Source organism: Populus euphratica, unplaced genomic scaffold, assembly GCF_000495115.2.
Source record: "Populus euphratica unplaced genomic scaffold, PopEup_1.0 scaffold128.1, whole genome shotgun sequence".
Classification (NCBI taxonomy): domain Eukaryota; kingdom Viridiplantae; phylum Streptophyta; class Magnoliopsida; order Malpighiales; family Salicaceae; genus Populus; species Populus euphratica.
The window spans coordinates 269,395-294,870 of record NW_011500015.1 but is presented as its reverse complement, the minus strand read 5'-3'; the positions used below and the strand labels follow the sequence as shown (position 1 = coordinate 294,870).

Genomic DNA, 25,476 nt, shown 5'->3' with positions numbered 1-25,476 from the left:
AAAAAATTATTTTTAATATTAACATATTAAAATAATATAAAAATTAATTTAAAATAATAAATAAATATTTTTTTTCAAAAACATTTGAAAAATGCGAAAAACAATTACCCTATAATTTGAATGTTGCGGCACCTTTTTGACAGCAAAAGTCAAAAGATAAGTAATTTTTTTATATATATTCCTGCACAATAAAGATTTTGTTCACATCATACGATTTTTTTTTTAATTTATAAAATGCCCCCACCACTACTGTGTTAAGGTCAAAAGTTAAAATCTTTTCGAGAGTAGCTACAATCATTCGTGGGGGTATAGTTTCAAACTAGTTTATTTACTGTATTTTTTGCTGCGGCTTGGATTAGAAACGTTTTGGACATTTGAAGATAGTATCTAGATTTTTTATTTTTTTTTGACATTGTAATAAAATTTGGTGTAGTGACTTAAATTTAAAATAATCTGGTCCAGGTATTTTATTAATTCAGATTTTAAATTAAATTGTGTAAACTCTTATGATCTCGATAAGTCCAAAAAATAATAATTAAATATCCAAGAATAAAATTAAATAAAAATCTCACAATAAAGAATGAGGTTAGAAAGAAAATAAAAAAAAATGAGTTAAAAATTACAAAGGAATTAAAAACTTAATAATAAAAAATGAAAAAAAATAAAAAAGATAAAAAACGAACTAGGAAGTAAGATAAAGGATATTTTTGGACACCATTTTTTTTAATTAGACTCTAATGAATAATTTTGGACTTCTTAAAGGTTATAAAATAAAGGGTTTGAATTTTTTAAAAAGAGCAGGGGGTTAATTACCTTGTTGCACAAGATTTGATTTATAGTTAATTCTTGAATTTGTGGATTCTTGTAGAGTATTTATGTTAGATATGTTGAGAATTTGATTCAATCAAAAAGATATTAAACCTAACTAAATTCTTATCCTACAAATTAGATTGAGTTTTTATCTGCATGCAGTTGAATTGATTTTATAAACTAAGCTTGTTGAATATAATTTGCTGTGTTGATTATTATTTTTTTTTGCATAGAGTTAAGAGCCGAAGAAATTGCCTCAACTATATATATATATATATATAAAAGTTATAGGTGATATTTACAATTTTAAAATCACGATAACACATAAAACTCTAAAATTACAGGTAAGGAATTTTAAATTTTGTTGTTTATATAATTTTTTTAATTATGTTTCTTTCAAAAAAAAAGTATTTTTAACTTAGTACATTAAAATAATTTAAAAATATAAAAATAATTATTTTAAAATATTTTTTAATGTTTTAAAAACAGCGTTTTTAATGCAATAACAATCACGTCAATAGTACTATTTGAGGTTTGTATGGTTTAACTTCATTTCACATTAGATCCTATAATTTCAGAACCGATCCTTGCTATTTTAGATTTGAGACAGAGTTGATATTTCACTCTAATTTCAACTTTTGACCTTTAGAACATACGTCGTGCACATCAATTGATGGAGAAGTTTGACTATTGATTAAATTGTTTTTAAGTGGAGAATATTATATTCGGTTTTGTATAGTTTGATTGTATTTTTATTCTTTGAGATATCACTCATCACATCTTATTGATTCATAACATTTTATATTCTCATGCTAGCATGTAAAACAAAAAAATCAATAAAAAAACCAGATTATTTACCAGATTGTTATTATATTTTATTTAATTAACTAAATTACCATTACAATATTAATATTATAACTTTATCATTAAACACGTAATTACCAGTCTGCCATCAAGCTAATATTATTACATTGTCAGAAATTTAAAAAAAAAAAAAAACTAAAACTTTATCTTGTATCTTCAAGAAAAGCCATGATGGAGATGATCAAGGGCCGAACACTTTTATGGTGGCAATCAAAGCCATGATTCCAGCAAGGGCTAGTGTGGTTGGTAAATTGAAAGCTACCTCCTCAGTGAAGAAACCTCCGTTAAAATCATCGAAACCAACACATCCACTGCCTTAATTCATTTTTATTCATCTGCAAAAGTCAAATCCATTATTAAGACTACACCGCATCAAACATCACCCTATCTGTAGTGAAACATCCCAGAACCTGTTTTTTCCATTAAGGTTGTGTTGTCGACAATGGACGAACCTCACCCTCTCTCTTTCACGTGGCTCATTCGCCGACTCACTGATATGATAGTTTTTTTTTAAAAAAAATATTTTCTTAATTAATTTTATTTTTTTATACGATGCAAGGTGTTAAGAATTCATGCATGAAATAGTATTCTTAATGGATAATGATTTCTAATTGGAAAGTAAATTCAAGGATGCGTTCATTGAAACTAAATTCAAGGATGTGTTCATTTTTATATAAAAGATTGGTACATGAGCTTTTTTAGAAAAATAGATATTTTTTTAATTAATTTTATTCTTTAAATTTTTTATTTTTTATTCTTTATTATAATGATTTTTTACCTTTTTTTTTAATTTGAAGGGAATATTTCTCCATAGTTTATTTTTTTTATTGAGTACTATTAAAGCTCTATAGTTTTTTTTTCTATATAAATAATTGTAATAACCTTTTAACAAGTAGAGATATAAATAAATAAAATTAAATATTTTAAAAACCTCTCTATATTTACGGTGTTTTTAATCTTTAATGCTTGCCACTCCCTCAGCTAACAAACCATGAAAATATTTCTTTTACGTGACAAAGGCCGCACGTCTTATGGAATTGTAAAACATCTTAACTCCAATTAATAAATTATACTAAAGTAATATCCTATTAAAAAAAATACCTTGAATTAAAACTTAACTACACCTAATATAAATTATTTCACATAACTTCAAAGTTAAATAAAACCAAATATTCTACAAGTTTAAAATCACAAATTAATCTATTTATTAAAATATTAAAATCTAATAATCAAATATAAATTTATGAAGCAACCACTAGAAAATTTTAAACTTTCTTCAAGCCACTTTCTCTGAAGCATCTGAATAATAAATAAATAGTGAATAAATATCATACACTTAATAAATAACAATCTATCTTTCTAATTGGATTAAACATATCAAAACTTTGTGATAGATATAACTTATAATCAATTAATTTATTATACTAAAATTCTATTACTTTCAAAGATTTAAAAGATAAGGATATTTATAAATCATCCATCAATTTAAATAATTCAAATAATTTATTTTGAATATAAACATGTATTGCATGTTCATATTCAAAGTTAAAGAAACATGGTTATTTTAATTATAATGACAATAAATAATATTTTGTTATGTGACTAGACATCAAATTCTAAATAAACATGTTTATAAATGTTAATATATAACCTTTAAAGGCTAAGTTCAAAATGTAATCAATCAAATTCATATTCATATTCAATAGTGAATGAGTTCATAAAAACAATTTTTTTTTTTATTTTTAGCAATTATAAACATACTTTCTTGAACTTACAAATCATTTATTATGCCTAATCCACCTAAATTATGAAATAACAAATATCTTAATAAAAAAAATCATTTAGCATATAAAATATATATTTTCTAACTCAAAAGAATCAATTAAAGAGATGAAAAATTATTTACCTGGTATGCAAATCTAGAATTAGCTATAAAGACAATCAAACACTCAACAATCTAATAATAACAACCACCATAAATTATACATGCATTAGTATCCAACTAGATATCATCATGCCTGGGCGATGTCGCGGGCTTATGGTATACTTTTATATTGTTATGGGTTTGTTGAAAAATTTTATAAAAAAATTGTATGAAGAAAAATTGCTACAATCCATAATGTTTTCAAGGAAAAAATTACAAAAATAAATTTTCAACTAACTTAATATTTAAAAAATAAAACAAACAAAGAAAATTTTAAAAAAAATCATAACAAAAAAAAATAATATGGGAAAACATTGTAGCAATCTACAGTGTTTTAAAAAAAAAAACAATGAAGTTAAAATCTCAACCAGCTCAATATGAAAAAAAATAAAAATCAACAAAAACGAAAAGAAAAAAAACTATGGAGGGAAACACTGTAGCAATCTAGAGTGTTTTATGAGAAAATTTATAGTTGTAATTCTCAACCAGCTCAATATTAAAAATAATAAAATTAATATAGACAATTTTAGAAAAAATCATAATAAAAACAATTATTTAAGGGAACACTATAGAAATCCACAATATTTTAAAGAAAAAAAACTATGAAGGTAAATTCTTAATCAGCTCAAAATAAAAAAAATAAAATTGACAAAGAAAATTCTAAAAAAAATCATAAAAAAGAAAAAAAACTATGTTGGAAAATATTATAACAATTCATAGTGCTTTCAAGAAAAAAACTATATAAATAAATTTTCAACTATCTCCATATTAAAAAAATAAAACCAACAAAAAAATTTTTGAAAAAAAAAGGCACAAAAAAATAAAAAAGAAGAAGAAGAAGAAATTTTTTGAAAAAAAAAGGCACAAAAAAATGAAAAAGAAGAAGAAGAAGAAGAAGACAATTTTGGAAAAAAAACAAAAAATAAAAAAAATAAAGAAAATATGTGGGAAAAGTTAAAGCTGAATTCTCAATTAGCTCAATATTAAATTTTTTTTTGAAAAAGATAATTTAAAAAAAAAACATATAGAGAAATACTATAGCAAAACAAAGATCATGTAGGGAAACATTATAAAAATCCCTAGTGTTTTAAATAAAAAAAACTACGAAGCAAAATTCTTAACCATCTCAATATGAAAAAAATAAAATAGACAAAGATCATTTTGAAAAAAAATTCATAAAAAAAATCATGTAGGGAAACATTGTAGTAATTCATAATGTTTTAAAGAAAAAACTACAAAACTAAATTTTTAACTAGTTCAATATTAGAAAAAATCAACAAAGATAATTTAAAAAAAAATACAAAAACAAAAGATAATCTTAAAAAAAAGACATATAAAACCAAAAAAGATGTAGGAAAAAAATAAAATAAAAAAACAAACAAAAAAAAATCTAGTATGAAAAAGCTATAATACTTTCCCCGTGACATTTATAATATTAGTTAATGATTGTTTCTAATGCTTAATTTAATCAAAGGTTAAATATATCAACAACTTAAATCTCCTTAAAATTTCATCAAAAAATCACCTAACACTAGAACTTGTTATTATAGTCTTTTTTTTATTATTATAATACACACACGCACGCGCGCACACACCAAAAATAATTATGTAAAATATATGATAAATATGGTTAAAAAATAATAACATTATAAAACTTGATTAGAGAAAAATACAAAATATTTTTATTTCAAGTAAAATAATATTTTGAAGAATAATTAAAGTAGAGGTTTTGAAAATTATGAACTATTTTTAGAAAATCATTTATTAAGTAAATAATTAATTAATATACAAAATAAATTTTTTATAAAACACCTTCAACAAACTCAAATAAAAATCAATTAATTTTACTATATTGAAAATGTTTAAAACCAAACTATAAAGGTTGTTTACTCTCCATAGTTAATAACTTCTAAATATCAATAATTAAAAATATTTTTTTAAAATTCATATAAACTCTTTCAAAAAATATGAAAACACACTAAAACTTATTATTAGCATATTAAACAGAAACAATAAAATTTGTGACCATAAAGTATTGAGGGTGAATCACACTCCCCAATTAATTAAGAGTTAATTTCAAAGATTTTATGTATTTATAAATCTAGAAATTAGATATTCATGTAGTTTATTCTTATCTATCATAACTCATAATCCACAAATTTGATTTTGAAAAATAATCTATCAAAAAAAGGAACTCACGACATACTATAACTAAGTATTAAATTTTGACCATAACACTCATCAAAAGACCACATTTTAGTGGTTTAAAGTTACCGGCTCATCTTTTTTATTTTTATTCTCTTTAATTTCACTATTGCTTCAAATTAATCTACCAAAAAACATATAAAATCAGTTTCAATGATTTCCTATAATCAATGACTCCATTAATGTAACATTCACCTCTTAAAAGCGATTAAAAATTAAATATCATAAAAACTATAATTCATGAACCTTTCTTGGCAATCCTAATTGCATGCAAAAACTCAATCAAAAAATAAAAATAGAGCACGTAGTTTAAATTAATTAAAAAAAAGATTTTGGCTTTAAATCAAAAAACGATTTTGGCCCTATATTATTATGTAATTGCTAATATACCCAGTGTTATTTATAATACTCTTAATAAATAAAAGAGGCATAATAAAAAACCTAAATAATTCTATTATTTTATTTATGATTACTATTTTTTTAAATCCACACACACACACACATATATATATAATATTAAAACTTGTGAAATGTGGTTAATTGCCCCTCAGCTATAATCACCTATAATTACTTATCAAAGAATGTCCTTTCCTATTCAATTTTTCACTGTTTTTAACATACAACAAACCTCTTTATCCTTGTTTACTTGGCATTGGAGACCAGTTTCTCAAACTGTATTTCCCGAAAACTTACTTGAAGATGACAAACGCCCGACCATCGATGTGTTTATATGCACTGTGGATCCAAATAAGGAGTCTACCGGGCGGTTATGAGCACCATATATTGTCGGCCATGGCTTTACCGGGAAGCTTCATGTATATTTGTCAGATGGTGGTGGTGCTGCTATAACTTTAGTTGGTTGGCATGAAAGAGGCTTGTAAGTTTGCCAGATCGTGGCTTCCATTTTGCCGGAAATATGGAATCAAGACAACGTGCCCCCAGTTTTATTTTATTTATTTTATGCCACTGATGAACGCAGTCACCGTCGGAGTAGCAAGGAATTCATAGCCAAGAGGGAAATTGTTGACGTCTGGTAAAATTAACTGAAATTATTTAGAATCTGACTGCCTTTAACTTCACCTTTTCTCGGTTTCTGGGTTTATTTAATTTAATATTCCGTATATTTATTGGAAGATCTTCATCTATATAATTTTGCAATCCAAGTTCAAGGTTCAGTTATGTTTGTTAATTTTGGTAATATTTAGATTATGGCAGTGATTGTAATTAAAAATATTTTTTGTTTAGAAATATATTAAAATATATTTTTTTATTTTTTTAAAAATATTTTTAATAATAGTATATCAAAGTAATAATAAAATATATCAAAAAATTCATTGAAACTAAACACACTTTAGGGCTCATAAAGCTGTTTTTATAATAGTAATATGAAAAATCATAAATATAACTTTCTAAATAATTTATGTTACAATTTTCAGTATTATTCAATCTTTTTAATTTTTTTTTTTGGTTTGGGTTCACTCCAAAAAATTATCTTCAATTCTTTCATAAATTTTGTAAATGTCTTATTTCATCTAAAAAAAAAAAAAACCTTGAAATGGCTGATGAAAACACTATTTCCTTAAATACATTGCCTGTGGATGAGAATAATATTTTAACTATATTTATCTTTTTTTTAAAAAAAACCATTTGTTGATGGATAAGGGCAGTATTGTCTTTACAATGGGACAATTACAGGATTTTAAATTGATTGAGGGGAATGTATATATTTTTTTAATGCACAATAAAATAAAATTAATGTCATTAAAGGTAAAAAGTCGTTCGGTGTCATTTAGAGTTATATTTGTTCTTTTATGTGAAAGATGTACAATCAAATAACAATTTTGTACTCATAAATAAAAATAATTTAACTTGGAATGTTTGGTTTTTTCTGTTGATTAGCATAGTAAAAAAGTGAACTTACCCTTGGAGTTTAATTTTTCACACCTTGGATTTGAGGTTATCGATGTCATTTAATTTTGTATACAGGATATCTTTGTTATTTGTTATTATATTATCTGTTTTTGTTATTATTGAATAAAGTTAGTGGAGATTTGGTCTTTTAAAAAATCAAAGATATATAAAAATAAATCCAGTAAAATTCTTTTCAGTTCGACTCTGATAAGCTATTCTCTCTCTCTCTTTATTTTGATATTTGCATTGCTTTATAATTTTTAAATCAAACCCTTAACTTCTCTTTATTTTTTATTTAATTTTTGATTTTTTGATTAATATTTGTTTTATTTGAGATAATTAATGGAACTAAAATTTTATCTCTATTTTTTAATTTCTATTTATGTAATTTGAATCTTTTGAATTTAGTCCTTGATCCTTTGGTTAATATTTTTTTTAATTTTAAATAACTTATAAAATTAGAATTTTATTTCAATTTTATCCTCATTAATTTTTTTTATTTGTTAAAAGTTTTTCCCCTTTCTCTTAATTTCTATTCATGTAATTTTTTTAATAATTTTTAGAATTGATTTTTTTGCGTTCATCATTTTTTTTCCTATTAAATTTTATCTTAGTTCTTTGATTGTAGTTTTTTTTTCCCAATTTTTTATATTTATTTTTTTAATATTAAATTAGTTTAGATTTGAACTTCTTAGTTAATTATATGTCTGAGATTTTATAGGTTATGGGTTTGGGAAGTTGGCTCAACATAACTTTGTTATGGGTTATGGGTTTGGGAAGTTCGCTCAACATAACTTTGGTTTTCTTTAATAATTTTTTAAGCTAATTTTTCTTAATTTTATTCTCTGATATTTATTTATTTTATTTTTTCTACATTCTTTGTTTTATTTTATATTTAATTGGGTTATCTCGAGTTTTTTTATTTTTGTTAAGTTGATTTATTCAAAATGAAATTTATTTTTAAATTAAATATAATTAATTGATTGAATATTGATAGATTCTCATTTCACTTTTTTTGTTCAGTTTATATTTTTAGGGTATTACTCTTGCAATCCATGTAACTTCTTTCGATATCATTGTGCAACCTTCCATAATCAAATTCAAAATGTTTTAGCAGACTCTTTTGATCATATGAGAAATACCCATGGTGGAATGACAATGTATCTCTAGATATTCTTTTTTTCTTCTTCTCTTTACATGCATGCTATTGCTGGCTTTAAATAAAAAAATTAGTCGATTGTTGCGTGATTTTTTTTATACATTTCATATGTTATTATTACCTGTGATTTAGATGAAATTATTAAATTACCTGATTTTATTAGAAACAATCAAGTTAATGACTTTAATATCAAGTTTTTCTTAATATTTTTAAAACATTGTTATTGCATGAGCCTTTTATTAATATTAAAATTTTTTTAGACCAACCCATGACATAGCACATATTACCCATCTAATAATATTCTAATTAATTCCATTTATTGTTGTTCTTATACTTCTACAACTTCTTTTAAAATATTATCTTGGTCCTCAATTTATACTTTAAAATTTTTAATTTTATTTTGATACCTCAAATAATAAATCAATGTTGTTATTTTGTTGTGTATATGTTATCCACGCGAGATGCATGAAATAATACACTTTTCTTTAAAACCATACAAACTAGCTTAACAAGTAAATCTAGCCATTGATCTGATATCTGAATTAATTCAGATTGAAGGAAAAAAACAAAACCTGTTAATCCAAAACTCGAGTTCGTTCATTCTTTCATTTCATGCTTAGCCGGTCAAAACTTAACTCTTAACCTGTTTAACTTTGCTTTTGAATTTGTTTTGGGTTTTACTAATGTCATTTTGGTTTAATTTATTTTAAGAATTAGACTCAGCCAAGCCATCCTGTGTGTGACCTGGACGTTTCTCTTTGTCAACTTCTAAAAAGAGTTTTATAATTATGGTTAAAATAATTTTATTGTTTAGGTGTTTTTCTGAATACACACAACCAAAAAAAAAAAAAACATTTAGGGTTCAAACCGCACAGGATACAGAACATGGAAGAATTATGGGAGCTTCGTTAGAGTTGATAATGTGACATTGATTGTTTTTTTAATGTTAGATTTTAAAGATGCACGCTGTCCATGTAGCAGATAAATATTACATCTTTTTGCTAAAAAGAACAGCAAATTCAAGAAAACAAATAACGACACGAGCAGTGATACAGGCAATATTAATATTAATAACATTACATTGACATGATCAAACTGTCTGTGTCATTGCTTTCCATATGGACATCAGTCAGCTTGAACATCAATCATTGACTCCAACAGCCCAGAGCAACGAGACCAGGGTCAGATCACAATTTAATAGATTGCTATATCATGCATCTACACAACACGACCACGTGGGCAGCACCTTCAACTGATAACTCGTGGAGGGCATCAACTTTTTTGATGGACAGCAATTTGGTGTATGTCCATCTCCTTCAACATCACAGATCGCCCACAGGAGTCGCATGGAGCAGTTCTAGATCCACAAACACTCTCATGCTCAGTTAGTCCTCTCAATCGATCACGCACATCCATAGCTGAAGTCCCGGCTTGAACCATGTCACCACAAAACCGGCATGTAATAAGACGGAGGGGACAGATTGAAGCCTGGTGTTGTACCTGCCACGGGCAAATGAATAGATGATATACAGCATCGCTAAGAAATGTAGAGGTAACTACGTAATCATGCTTGTGATTTCATGCAGGAGAAATACAACTTTTTAAAAGCTAGGGAATTTCATTTTTTCATTTGTTTCATGAGGACTTTCGGGGAAATTGTCAACAGAATCAAAAGACTGCATTTTTACAATTCAATTTAAATTCTAACTTGAGGAAAAAACTCAGTAGCATTTATCATCATCAGCCAAATTGGAACCAAATGAAACTTCGACCAGTTGAAACCCCAACATCTGAAAAAAACAGAAGCTCAGCTCGGACCATTCTAATCTTCCATGCTACATTATGCCAAATCTCATCTAAACAGATGGATTCTTGGTTTATTTAACTTTGACAATGAATTGGATGTTCTATGTGCCTTAGATACCCAACTGGCTAGGCTATACTACCACTTCGATTGAAAATGCAAATTCATACTAAATCAGACAGTAAAATAACCCAACGAAGAATTTTAAGAAGAGAAGAAGAGGCAGGGGTTGTATAGCTTACCATCTGTTCCTTTTCAAGGACCACCCCACATGGGCATTGAAGTGGTTCATGGAAAACTTTCATGTGCTTCTCCATTTCACCCTGTTGAAAAGCTTGCCCACATTTGTCACAGTGCAAATGGTTTTTGGACTCTTCAAGCCTCAGAACAATTCCACAGCCAGGATGCGAACAAACAATATTATGTCTGCTACAGAAGGCTTCGTGCAATGCTATACTTCTGCTGGGTATAAAATGCTTGCAGTTCCTACACTCTACAGCATCAATGTCCATAGATGATGAGGATCCAGCTTGTTGACCCACCTTGTGGTTGCTATTCTCTTGAACACTCACTGCCACATTGTACTTTGTTGTTCCTTTGAAACCATGTACACCAATGCTGTAAGCACCCATTCCCAAGTTCTTATCCTTAGAGCCAAGTATCAAAACTTTTGAACCTATATCATGAGAAGACCATTCATGTTGGTGTCTGGTTGGAAACATAAGAGGATGCTTTGACATGTAAAGATCTGTATCGCTATTATTGGTCTCGGCCTCTATCCTTACTTCGATCCTAACATCGTCAGCAGCAATTCTGTCCCAAATATCATTATCAATAGAGAATTTAAAATAGTTATAGCTTCCTTCTTCCACCATCCCAGATTCTGCCTTCCCAAATATAAGAGGCTTCAGCACAGGTTGACTGCTCTCCAGACCTGAATCTGGACCAACAACATCAACCTCAATATCTGTTTCCAAGACAGAGACACTCGACGAAGGTCTCAACTCCAGAACCTGTAACTTGTATGTCAGTATCCCATGGTTGACAGTGATCACATCGCCTTCAGAAAGCGTAGCATGTTGCCGAAGGCTTGTTTCAAGCACAGCCTTATGATTGGGCAAGTCTGAAAACCCAACAACATCTGGCTGAAGCTTTGCATAAGTTCCTTTAGGCAGCCAGACATACTGAACCTCAATCAGAGGAGCCTTTAGAGAATCTATGGGAAAGAGGTTACTCCATACATGAGGAGGAAGCCCTACTGAACCCTCTTCTGCAGTAAACTCAAGAACACCTGAGTGGGTTGTCGACCGCTTTGAGTCAGTGTCAATCATCTCTGAAGAACCTTCTTGATGAACAACTGATAATTGGAAATACAATGGTCCTTTATCAAATGCACCTTGATCAGACAATCCTGTGAAGCAAGAAGGAGGTAATTTAATCTTATCTCCACTACCCTGAAAAGACACAGCTTCTAGGATGCGAGAAAATACTATTCCTCTCCCTGCAAGCAAATTTTCTTGCATTTGCTCATCAATCTGCAGAGAAAACCAACTTCTTTTTGAGCATAAAAAAGACCATTAAGATTCTAATCTGAACAAAATAAAAATAAAAATAAATTTGGAATAGAAAAACAAGACACGAGAATCTCCAAGCGTGCTCATATACATATGTAAGCACTATGTGGTGTGACTCATGTCCATCTATTAACATTCTAAACATTATATAACTATGTTAAAAAAAAACAATTCCATTTCATACTGAGATAAAGTATGGCAGCCAGTGACCACTTAGCAGCCAAAAACTTTCTATTTCTATAACTCATGATGAAATGTTGAATGTTCTTTGCAACATTGAGGTGAATTAGGTTAGAGAATTCATATTTCCATAAATATAGAAAATAAGAAAGAAAATGAGTTTTTTCAAACATTTGAGTACGACTCAAGAGAAGCCTTTTACTCATTCAATAATGATTGAAAGAGACTTTTCAACAACAAATAAGCCATGCCCAGCGCATTCAAATCCTCAACAAATTGCCGATAACATGAAAGCTACAGGGAGAGATTTGCAGAAAAGGAAGAAGGAAGACAGATAACTGAAACATCTTCAAGATGTATCTAACCATCATGTCAGTTAAATTCAAGTTTGCCTGATCACTGTCCTGCTACAAAATCAAGCCATTAACGCATCATCTTCCCTCTCTTGATCATGTATGGTTCCCTCCGTACAAATTGGAATTAGATGCAACATTTAACAGCAGGCGGATGAAATTCACATGCCACAAAAGTTGAGGGCCAAATAAAAATTCAGTGCATTTTGCTTTAGATAGGTTCAAAGTTCCAGAAAAAAAAAATCTTAATTAACACAAATAATCCCCAAAAACCCGATCAACAATTGATGTTATTTGAAAACTCAAGAGAAACAGGAAATAGAGAGCAATCAAATCGATTAAACAAGGAAATCAAGAAAGCGAGCATAATCTCGAGGGAAAATAAAAAAGGGGAGAGGGACCTTGAGCTGGGCTTGAATGGCATCGAGCCTTCGAGATCGATGAACAGCTTCGATGGCTTCTCTTTGCTTTCTTGCCTCTTCCTTTGCTTTCCTCTCTCTATCAAGTCTAAGCTTGGCTCTTTCTTTCCTCTCTTTCTGTTCTTTCTCTAACTTCTCTCTCGCTCTTCTCAGCTCAAAATCCATCTTCTTCTTTCGATCTCTCTCTCCACAAGACAACCAACAACCCTCGCAATCTTGCAGATATTTTAAGGATCGAATCGTGTAGTAGTTAATATATAAGTTTGGTTCTGTCTGGTCGGTAACGGACGCGGAGATGGAATTGCTCTAAAATTGTGTTTTTCAAACTTTTTATTTTGTTTTTTAATTTTTAATTAATTTTTTTAATCATCTTAATATATTTAAAAATACTTTTTTAAATAAAAAAATACTTTAAAAAAGTTTTTTCAAACTAACGATGACGACCGTGATGACGATGATGAATTCGAAATCGTTCCCAAATTCCAGAAGGATCTGGGCTTTTCTTTTCTTCGTTTTTAAGTTGAGGCCTGTTGGGACCCAGTGTTGTTTCATATGCTGCCCAAACTCTCGTCGCCAGAACATCATGGATGTGTTTCTAAGATTGTTTTTTTTTTTTTAAATAATAATTAGCCTCTCAGTCGAACCATGAAGTGATTTAAAAAATATTCTTTATTTTTAAATAAATAAATAAATAAAATATATGTGATCAATAGCACATTTATTAAGATTTTACACTGGTGTTTTACTCCATTTTTGTCAAGTGCAAACGTGGCCTTGTGAACCTAATCAAAATGTAACTCCTTTCGCTTTGGTAAAATTAAAAAGTAATGTGTCACGTGATAGCTTTTGTAAGTCCTGCAAGAACACAATTAATCTAAATAAAAGAAAAGAATTTGCACCGAGTGTCTTGACCTACTGATAGAAGGAAATTATCTCTTTTCATTGTATCTGAATTCGAATTTTTATGTGTATAATTGTTATCCTTGTGATATTTTACATATCTATTGGGCTTGTAGGATATTTAGTGGACCGTGAGATTAGTCGTGATACAGGCAAATTGGCCCGGACACCCACATAAATAAATAAAAAAAGAAATTTGTTACATATTAGCAGGTGAGTGACTTTGAGTTCTATGAGAAAAAAAATATTAAAAAATATTATTGTATAAAAAATAATTTAAAAACAAAATTTAGTGAGCCCTCATCTAGTTATGAGTTTTGCAAATTATGTTACAAAACTAAAGTTAATTTAATATATTATTATTTTAATAATAATACAAATATTATTTTAAATTTTTTTAAATCAAACTATATTTTTACTAATTATTTATATTATTTTTAGATCCATCAAGTCAACTAGATCATGTAAAATCAATTGTAATACAAATTAATTATAAACCAGGAATAGATAAGGAGATAGATCAAAAGATTTCAAGTTTGACTAGTGGGATGAGTTTTATAATGATAATGGTATATATATATATATAAATTCATCTTTCATTTTTTTTCTTTTGATTGAATCTATTTTGGCCCTTTTCTTTTATCAATTTTATTTTTTAATATTTAGTTTGATTTTGAATTGGAATTTGTAATTTATTTTAATTTATTTTTTATAAAATTATTACAGTTTTAAACAAACCTCACGGTATTTGGTTGGTTCTCAATTTTATGAGTATCTATTTTATTTTTGTTATCATATCATTACTTAAAAATAATTTTTTAAAATAAAGTTGTTAAATCTAAAGTATATGATCTGAGTCACGGATTTAACGGGTTAAACTATGAAATTTAGGTCAATTTAATATATCGTCATATCAATGTTAAAAAAATATCATTTTTTGATTTTTATTTTAGACAAACCATATTTTTTACTAATTATTTAAGTTGTATTTGGACCTATCAAGCCAAATGAACCGTATCTCTTATACAATTTAAAATGCAAATTAGACAATGAGTTGAATTAAAGATTTTTAAATTTAACCTAATAAATTATATTTAATAACAATACCAAAATGTTTTTCATCACACATTTTTTTCTTCTTTCAAACTCACAGAGAAGATAGCTCGGGAAACTAGTGATTAAGCTTAAAGTAATGAGGCACCCTTACCCCTCTCCAAAGTCCATATATCTGCATTATTTAAAAGTTAGATCGTTGTTTTTTTTTATAAAAAAAATTAGATACTATTTGTTTCTGTGTTTTTTAAAAAAAATATTTTTTTTTATTTTAAATTAATATTTTTAGAATATTTTAATGCATTGATATAAAAAATAATGTTTTAAAAATAAAAAAAACATTATTTAATATATTTTCAAGTAAAAATTAATTTAAAAAATAACAATATTATATTCTTAAACATCCTTTACAAGTACTTGTTACGTTGTTGTTGTTATCCTGGCAGAAAATACTCTTGTTTCATTGTAATTATTTACGTTACAATATGCTTTTTAAAGGCCCCTTCAAAGGACACGAGGTAGGATTTGGAAAACAATGATATTCCCTGTTGCTCCCTTATAAATTGTAAATAGAGAGTCAATTAGAGTGTCGATGGGTTTTATAGTATGCCACGTCCAAGTCTACCCTAATCGTAATTATTGAAGTACAAGAAAAAGTTTTGCCCGCCATGCAGGACTGCCATGATACAACCGCTCAAGGGTTGGGTTGTTGGCATGGCATGAACCATGATCTGCTAGCTATGGCTTCTTGTAAAACATTAATCAAAGAAAATCCAGCCAGTTTTCCAACTTCCTTAAACAAAACAACTCAAATTAGCTGAGGAAGGTGCATGCAAGAAGTCATCTCTTTCCCCCAACTCAAATCCAAAACTCTGCTTCGGGGGCCGTGGGGCTTCACTGTTAAAGGAGTTTGTCATGTCAACGTCAGCTCTTCATGTAAGGCAAGCTTTGACATGAGTGATGCCGTTGCATTGCCTTTTATCTTCCTGACATCAGATTGACAAGAGCTTGATTTTCATAGAAGGAGCCAACATCCCAATCCTCGGTCGATGATGAAAGGGTCATTAAGGCAACCACAATGGATCTCATGCTCGGTCGCACCTGAGGATTCTCATGAGTGCATGCCTTGGCAAGCTGGGCCACCTGGGACCAAGATAGGCACTTAGCTTTTATTCTGACTGAAAAAACAGGATCTTGATATTTATTTCCATGATAAGTTTTTTTTTACCTTTTGAACTGAATCGAGTGGATAGTCTTCTCCAAGCCTTGGGTCAACTAATTTGCGAAGATCTTCTCCAGGATCAGGCTGATTTAGAACATCCTCAAACTGTAGAATGAAGGGGGGGAAAAAAAGGTCAGCTTGGAGATAAATTCGGAAGCAGCACATGGATAGGCTTGGAAGTTTAATACAAATCCATGTGAGTCTCAAATGCACTAATAAAGTTCAATTCAACTCCACTTAAGCCTGGTATAATATTGTAGTTCAAACTGTCTGGCTCAGCATCGATTCCAGCTGCAGCAGAGCAGTAAATTAAACCCATCTATTGACATCTGGAAATTAATAGATATAAGAGGAATGGCAGAAAATTAACCAAAGCAATAAGGCCCCTTGATTCAGCACTAGAATCATTTGCCTTGACGATAGCTTCTTTAGCAGAAATAAGTTCATAGAGGACAACTCCAAATGCAAAAACATCTAATTTTGGAGAAACATCACCATATTGAGCATATCTGCATAGAACCATGGGAAATGTTAATCCATGTTTCGTCAAAAATAAAAATAAAAATATCATTTAAGTTTTTGCCCTGTCCTGCTAGATGCATGAAATACCCCTGCATGATTCTCGTAGACTAAAAATGGCATTAAATTTTCATTTGCAAACTACAGGGACTTCATCAGATATCTTGTAACTCTATTAGATTTATAATTATAATCATACCACCCAAAAACCTTACTTGGCCGCAGCAGTGCCATGCACGCATATCTTCCCGCTCTAAAAACAACATTTTTGCATTATAGTCAGACTCCTCCATATGACTCACTCATTCATTTTTCACCACCCTCATGAAGTCTTTTTTTTACTTCTATCACATTCTGGGTCATGAATTATAAACTGGGTGATCAACCTCCCATCCCATACCCCTCCTTGCCTGGCAACAAACCTCATGGTTTGAAAATTTTTGGATTTCACGAGGTTTATGCTATCAAAGTACACATGGATAATAGATGCAACACAAAATTCTCAATAGCATTCGATCAGAACATTTTCATCGCCACCTACATGTGCCATTTACTGACCCTACTTTAAAATTATATCAGATGCTCCAAACAATGACACTCATAAATTTGCAGATGAGAATAAGGTAAAATCACACAACTCATAAAAACTTTGTTTGCTCTGACACAGATTTTGGGCTCTTTCTCTGAACTCCAGACAGTTATAAACAGGGCAAGTTGTTAAGAAATTGTAACCAGCCAGTAGTTAAGCTAAACATGATCCTATCTGAAACCTATTCGAAATTTTTTATCTTCTTATAGAATTGTTAAAGGAGAAAATGTCTTACTCTGGCGACATGTATCCAAATGTACCCACAAGACGTGTAAGGAGAGATGGACTTCCAACCTTAGTTAATTTTGTTAATCCAAAATCTGCAACCTGTATAATAAAGGATTCAGTACAGTTATGTGAAAAGGGCTTACAATGGGACACCATCATGAGAAAATTATCAATCCAACCTTTCCCCTGAAGTTCTTGTCTATCAGTATGTTTGCTGATTTAATATCACGATGAATATAAACAGGGACAGTATGCTCATGGATATATTCAAGACCTCGAGCTGAATCGAGGGCAATTTGCACTCTTGTAGACCATGTCAATGGATCCTTCCCTGCAAACAACCAACACTTTTATCATTGCCATTCTAGGTACTCCTACCACTAGAAATGATCACAATGGACATGTAGTCTCACCAGAGCCACGCAAATGTTGGCTTAAGTTTCCATTTTCAATGTACTCGTAAACTACGAAAAGAGAACCCTCCACACAATATCCTATTAATCGGACCTGCAATTAAGTGTAGATAGTACTACTTAGCGCTTAAAGTACAAGTAAAAACATTACTAGTTCATTGAAAGTAAGAAAACTTCAAAATTAACAAGGTCATCTATGCAGCACGTGTGTGTGCAGATACACATGATCAAGTGCACATACAGCTATTTTACTCACTCCCATAACAATGGTTATTAAATAATTACTGACATGCAAAAATCCTTCCTGCAGGACATCCATAAATTATTTTTACAACTCAGATCCATGAATATGTTTAACCAATATAAATTCCATCCAGAAATAGAAGGACCATTCAATATTAGCCAACTATAATTCCTTCCAGAAATTAAAAAAAGAAAATGTCACATGGCAGAGTGCTCTAAAGGTCTATGATATGTCCTTGAAATTCCATATAGCTAGTCCTGGTATAACATGGAGCACATTTCTTTACTTGCATAATATTCTCCAAATTCCATATACCTAGTCCTGGTATAACATGAAGCACATTTCTTTACTTGCATAGCAATCTCGAAATTCCATATACCTATGCAACTGTAGATCTTCCAATTATTTATGATGCATAGGATGGATTTATGATGAGGTAGATGTAAAATTAGATCATGCCCCTATGGAAGAGATATACAGTGTTCCAAATTGTATGTCTGTTAGGGAACTGTATGCGTTGGGGAGATGCATGGGCCTCAATGTCTGAATTGACCTGTGCGCACGAGGGCTTACACATAATGATGGACACCACCTCTAGTCCAAAAGCCTAAACTAGAGGGTTATGGGTCCAATCTTGTATATAAACAGATGTGGGACATTTCACTCACACGTGCACCCAACATTGCCAATAAAAGATAGTGTGCAAGGTTTTGGGTGAATAAGTGGACTAAACTATTAACATTAAAACTAATGCACAGGAGTAGAGGGTGCAGTAACTTTATCAAAGTTGGTAAGCACATGAACATAGGCCTTTTGCGCTCACTGTTCCTGGAACAGAAAATGCAAAGCTAACCGTGCCTTCCTCTGTACTGTGCTAAATTGAAAAATTGGTGAAATTAATTAAAGGATAAGAAGATACTGTCTCCAGTTTAAAATGAAGATCTAAAAAGTAATCTCAAGAATTTTCCAGCAAATTGTTAGCTAACCTAAATAAAAATGTATTACATTTTCTCAAGTACAGAAAAGATTCTAGCACCGATTCATGTTCATAAGTACAGTACATATTTCTTGTAATTGCAAAAACATGAATGCATTACCAGGTTCAGGTGGTGAACATGTGTTAAAACCTTGAGCTCAGCAAAAAATTCTTTTGAATCTTGCACGTCCATCTTCTTGATTGCGGCTTTCTGCATAACAAGTCACAGAAATAAATTTTAGAATGGAAATTCACACACGCATGTAATAAGTGTAATATGCAATAAACATTTGGGGGTGCCCAGTTGGGGGTGAGCATTTGGTCAGTTCAGCTGTAAAATGTCTATGTCTGTTTATTAACAAAATTCCAAAAATAAATAGCTGAATCCAAAGTGAACCAAATTGAACCAGTTCTATCCTGTTCAATTTAAAAATAGACAATGATTAAAAAATGCAAGTTACATTGATCAAGGTTCTTTAGAAGAGGTACATCACTTTGAGGCGCTTCGTATTTTCCAACCCATTTATATGTCATAAATGCATGATAAATTGATTAAAAAATTAAAAAGCAATTTCAAGAATATAAATAGGTTTGTTCAGTTGGTTTAGTTCAACTTCTCCAAAGCTAAACAGAACTCCAGCATTTGAGACTGTACACTTTTCTTCCAAATCAAACCAAATCTGAAACAATCGACGTGAATGTATTGAAGAGTCAATTCAGAAATTCACGTTGACAAAATTTCACTCACCCTTTATGCTGACATGAGTCAAGAAAATCTAAGAAAAGAAAAGGTGTGGACCTCAATCCTCAAGAACACAGAGGATGTTTAGAAATGTAGATTCAGCAACCACTATTTCAATTCAGGCCAGGCAGATGCTAACAGTTAACGTAGTTGCTCATCCACCTGTACCATTCACCCAGTAGAATTTTTTTTATTCATTTCCACAACTTGAATTCCCAGTTCTAATTGACCAATGACTAGGCCTCACATAGCTTATGTGAAGTTGGCTCTAGGACTCCTATGTTCTGCAAACATAAATCTCCCTAAAGCAGGTAGAATCATATATATGACCTGATCAAATTAACAAATCGAAGTCTTGTCAGTTCACATCCAGTGTTTAATATAAATCGTGGCAAAGTAACATTATCCTAAACTCAAAATATGCTGAATAAGCCTGTCCTCAACAACATAAATATAAATGGCCTTCTACAAAAAATGGATCTGTGTTTTATTTGAGATCCATTCCTTGATGGTTATGTTATGTGGTAGAATGGGAGATTATAACTACCAATATAAAAACAGGACACCCGCTCTTATCATTAAAAACTCAGTGAAGGTGCCAAAGTAACTCAAAATCAATAACTAACATTCAATACCTCACAGGAAAATGCATGATGTTATATCATTGCTTTAACAATGGGAATCATAAGTAAATAAAAATTACAGTAATTACAGACCTCGCCTCTCAGTTCTGCATAGTAAACAGTCCCAAATCCACCTTCACCAATCTTATTTGCAAGACTAAAGTCATCAGTGGCCTTAGCAAGTTCTTCATAAGAGAATTCCACAGATTTGTCCACAGTTATGCCCGTACGACCTTGAGACTCAGTTGCATTCACAGGTCTATTGGAGTTACTTCCAGTTACTGAAGCAAGAAAGAGAAATGTTTGACATGTTTAGTCATCTACATGATTTCATTTTCTCCAGAAGAATAAGAGAATCAAGAACTCATAAGATGAGATGATTGTGTTTAAATGCATTCACACAATGAAAAAGAACAATCATAAAGCGGAGCATGGTGATCATGGTACTAAAAACAAGATACATTGAAGAACTATCCTAATCCAGTTAGATAGGACTGAGCTTAACACTCAATAAACATGACATATATACTGTGGCAACAGAGTTATTGTTATGGCATGCCACAATTGCATTGCAATGTCGATAAAGTGTTTGTGAACTGAAAATTGAACTATATTGAGGACTTGGTACTAAAATAAAACCCATAACTAGCCACTATAAGTTTGGAAACAAAGATTTTGGGACCACTGCAGATATTTAGCCATACATGGGAGTCCTGGAACCATGCCCCGTAATAAAATGTAATCAGCCCATGCCTCATGCAAAACCGATTCCTAATGTTCTCTCTAAAAGAAAAAAGAAGAAGAGAGAAACATGTTGACACCAATTAATTCATTGAGAACTCTTTAGTCATAAATAAAGGACAAGGATAATGATAGAAATACCATGAAGAATTTGTGGAGAGAGTTGTGGAGATGCCGACAGCAATATTGCTCCCTTCTCCTTCTTGTTTCGGTAAAATCCCACATAAATAAGAACTGCCAACAGCAGTACCACAGCTACTGCTGCTATACATATGCCAGCAATAGCTCCAACTGCTATTCCTGGTTTCAGGAAAGTACAACGTCAGCTCAAAGTAGCAAGTAACTTTGAATTTTATCATCTTGCATTCAAGTCCAAATATCAAAATAAAGAATCAGAGAAGCCCAAAGCACCTGTGCTGAAAAAGGAAAAAATGAAAAACAAAAGGAAATTACAGACATGTAATAATTCATAAAACCCACAAATGAACAAACAAACAAACAGTAAGAAACGGAGAACAAATTTAGAATGTAGTGTTAGTAAAAATAAACAAATTATTACCTCGACTTCAAGGGCCGGTAGCTACCATCTGTATCTGTAAATAAAGAAGAAATAGATTCACGGTAAGACAAATTTATAGCATCTGACTGCTAAAAACTGTTATTTTAGGCATCAATAAATAGCTTTAGAATTTAATGAACATTCACTTACATAAATTTATCAATCCGGACCGTGAAATATAGACGAAGTTCTCCAAACAAATACTACAATTGTGTGTTTTCTTAATTAATTTCCCTAATTAAATTACCTCCAACTAACTAATTATCAAAACAAAACACTATCTCTCCAATTCTTCTAAAAATAATCAAAATAAACAAATCACCTTTGGTAGGAATATAAACCACACCGGTCTCTCGACTAAAATTGAAACCAACATTATACCGCTGCAGCAACTCCTGAGTAACATTGGTCTGATTGGCAATGGACTCCAAAGTATCGTTGGGTTGGAGCGGGTACGTCATAAACAGGCCGTAATCCTTAGAAACCGAGCTATCCCCACACGAACAATTAACACTCACATTAAGTTTTCCGTTATCGGGTATATTAAACTCGGAGTAGTTATTAAAGTACACCAACGACGGGATCGTGGTCAAATTGGCATAGTATGTATAAGCGACGTCAGTGTAGGTGTTTTGAGATCTGACGTTGAAGTTGAAGAAGTGGCCGAGGAATTGACCTTCGATGCATTCGCAGGGGAAAGGGATGTTGATCCTGATGAAGGATGAGAGGCTGTCTTTGCTTGGCAATTGAGGATTGTAACGGAGGATGGTGTCGAAATCTGATGATTTTAAGATGCTTGATTGCATAACTTCGGCGATGAATGTGAGGTTTGCGTCTCGCCAAACGTAGTATGAGGCTAGAGCCAAATCGCAGCCTTTCCTGCACTTTGATTCGACTGAGTAGCAGAGTAAAAGCAGAAGAACAAAACCTAACCCTAATTTGGGATTCATTGGTTCGAAAAATTCCTGTCCAGGAGAAGGAAGATGAACTAGAGAAACTGAGTTTTGATTTGACCGATGCTTGACGTTTGTAGTGTTCAGTTAATCCCCGCGGTTTTCTGTTACATCAATTTGTTTTGTTAGGTTTGGCGGGGCGGGGCTCTTTAGCGTAGAAATTATAAAGTAAAGGACGCGCGCCGGCTGTTTGACTTCGTCTCTTCTAATTGGACCAGGCGCTACTCCCCGGGTTCACATTGAATGGTCATAATTTTACTTAATTTAAAAATATATTTATTTTCTCTAAAGTGATAAAAAATCTAAATTGTGTGAGAAAAGTATTTTACATATGCTATGATTTAGTATGAATTGAAATAATAAAATTATTTTTTTAAAAGAAATTGAATAAATTTACTCTAGGATTAAATAAGTATTTTCATGAATTCATTTGTTATTTTTGAATTATGCTATACCAATATTTTTTTATGATTTTTAAAACAGTTAAATTAATATATTACCCTTAAAAAATAAAAAAATATCTTGGGTTTTGGGAATTTTATTTTATATAAATAATATAATAACTAAATTATTCTTGATTTAAAGAGTTTTTAGCCTTAGTTTAGGGGTTTATTTTTAATGATGTATTAAGGGTATAATGACACGACTAAAAAAATGATATCTTCTCCCAAGTGCAGGAATGTCGAAGTAATAAATAACCCGGCAAGATCAGGGTCGAACCACATAGAGATTAATTGTATAAATTATAGATGACAATAATACAACAACAACAACAACAATACTACTACTACTACTACTAGTAGTAGTAGTAATAGTAGTAATAGTAGTAATAATAATATTAATAATAATAATAATAATAAAGAAAAAGAAAGAGAAGAAGAAGATGTGAACTTTGAAATGAAATATTAATATAAAGATTAAACAATGATAACAACAAATATCAAGGTTAGAGGTTCCACTAATGGTATGTCAAATAAATATAGTATAAACTCTTATTATTCAATTGGAAACCACACACAAAGGAGGTTCCAATCAGATTATAAATTGTTAACATGATTACATTAGTTATCTTATTCGATTAATGTCAATACTTGTAAATATTATCAAGCATCCATGCTTATAACTTATGTTAACAACAAATCAAGTTTTTTTCATAGCTCAGGTGTTGGTTATACCACATAGTATAGGCTATAAGAGTGCCAAGTATTTGTTGTACCAAGTGTTATATAATATAAATCTAGATTAATCATTTAACAAGCAAAGTATTAAAGAGGGAATAAGATAATAAATACAAAACATGTTAGTATCAAACATTAAAGTTCATATTAAGTTTACACTATACGTATTCTGACATTATTAGTGTAACCTTTTCATCTTGACATAATAAATTTAACTAAACATAATGAAAGAAAGGAAAATAAATAAATAAAATAAGAACATAAATAAGATAAAAGTTAACTAAGTAAAGGAAAGGAATTGAAAGACATAAACTTTATATCAATGAAAGCAAAACTTAAGCATTACAAAAATACAAAGAGAGAAAGCAAGAGTATGATCTTGATTTGGAAATCAAGATGCTTAAATGCATGGTCAATGCCTTCTTTTATATGTCAAAGTTGGGAACTATTGATTTGATGACTAATTAATGAGTGGGTGACCAACTCTTGACTTGGTGACAATCCTTATCTCCTCCTGTCTGCCTAAAACATCATTGATAACATCAGAATTAGAACACTTGAAAACTTAAAAGTTATAAAAAATTGTCTCAATTTTCCATAAAAAAAAATAGAGGTCATTTGAACTTCTAGAACTTCAAATATAGGTCACACACTGAACAGTGCGCGAGCTGTAAGACATATTCAGACTTTTTTATTGTTGCTACAATTTGGACTTAAAAATGACATTTTTAAATCTTAGGCTCCATATGAAAGTTGTAGGCCTATGTCTTACCTTTCCATTAATATAAAGTAGACCTAAATCCAAGATCTACAGCTCCAGATATGACCCAATTACCGAACAGTGTTTCGGTTTAGACTGCATCAACATCTCTTTTCTAAATTTGGCTATCTCTTTGTCCTTTTAATTTCAATTCTTAAATTCATCAATCAATCCTTTCATTTATGTGATATGCCTGCATTTAAAATAAACATTTACCACAAATTAAAGGTATTTGTATTATTAGATATTTTATTATAAAATATGCTTTAGTTAAGGAGTTATTGGTACTTTAAGTGCAAAATGATGATATAAAACCTTGATAAAAATGCACTTTTAAGTACTAATCATGTAATATACCTAATTTAGGGTGCAATTAATAGAATAACCCTCTCCTTGTTGGCCTTATGTATAGGTAGACATATTGCTTGTACCTCGCTCTCCACTTATAATTAATTATTTTAACATGGCATAATTATCTAATTTAACGAAATTCCAAAAAGTTTTGTTCCTTCTCTCTCATTCAATAATAATCATACGGAAGCCTAAGGCATTTTCCCAATTCATTTATTCAAT

General features: G+C 30.3%; 2 protein-coding genes across 2 annotated transcripts; both read right to left on the bottom strand.

The window, feature by feature from the left end:
• Window positions 1–9,759: 9,759 nt before the first annotated feature.
• Window positions 9,760–13,503, bottom strand: LOC105141645 (Ubiquitin fusion degradation UFD1 family protein). The gene is made up of 3 exons (XM_011048919.1): window positions 13,186–13,503; window positions 10,920–12,212; window positions 9,760–10,373 (listed from the first exon to the last, which is right to left on the bottom strand). The coding sequence occupies exons 1-3, from the start codon at window positions 13,366–13,368 to the stop codon at window positions 10,146–10,148; spliced, it is 1,704 nt and encodes a 567-aa protein (XP_011047221.1). The 5' UTR covers window positions 13,369–13,503; the 3' UTR covers window positions 9,760–10,145.
• Window positions 13,504–15,680: 2,177 nt separating this feature from the next.
• Window positions 15,681–23,086, bottom strand: LOC105141644 (chitin elicitor receptor kinase 1-like). The gene is made up of 12 exons (XM_011048918.1): window positions 22,335–23,086; window positions 22,013–22,046; window positions 21,865–21,869; window positions 21,595–21,753; window positions 20,806–20,993; window positions 19,469–19,558; window positions 18,128–18,221; window positions 17,894–18,045; window positions 17,722–17,813; window positions 16,749–16,887; window positions 16,385–16,483; window positions 15,681–16,299 (listed from the first exon to the last, which is right to left on the bottom strand). The coding sequence occupies exons 1-12, from the start codon at window positions 22,960–22,962 to the stop codon at window positions 16,135–16,137; spliced, it is 1,845 nt and encodes a 614-aa protein (XP_011047220.1). The 5' UTR covers window positions 22,963–23,086; the 3' UTR covers window positions 15,681–16,134.
• Window positions 23,087–25,476: the final 2,390 nt, after the last annotated feature.

What these genes read in the sequence shown, in the direction of transcription:
- LOC105141645 (XM_011048919.1), bottom strand. Translation starts at nt 13,368, where the DNA reads ATGGATTTTGAGCTGAGAAGAGCGAGAGAGAAGTTAGAGAAAGAACAG. An exon ending in CCATTCAAGCCCAGCTCAAG is followed by an intron (nt 12,213 to 13,185) that starts GTCCCTCTCCCC and finishes TTTTCTCTGCAG; the next exon opens with ATTGATGAGCAAATGCAAGA. An exon ending in TCCTTGAAAAGGAACAGATG is followed by an intron (nt 10,374 to 10,919) that starts GTAAGCTATACA and finishes TGCCCGTGGCAG; the next exon opens with GTACAACACCAGGCTTCAAT.
- LOC105141644 (XM_011048918.1), bottom strand. Translation starts at nt 22,962, where the DNA reads ATGAATCCCAAATTAGGGTTAGGTTTTGTTCTTCTGCTTTTACTCTGC. An exon ending in CCAACATTTGCGTGGCTCTG is followed by an intron (nt 18,046 to 18,127) that starts GTGAGACTACAT and finishes GGTTGTTTGCAG; the next exon opens with GGAAGGATCCATTGACATGG. An exon ending in CACTCGATTCAGTTCAAAAG is followed by an intron (nt 16,300 to 16,384) that starts GTAAAAAAAAAC and finishes TCTTGGTCCCAG; the next exon opens with GTGGCCCAGCTTGCCAAGGC.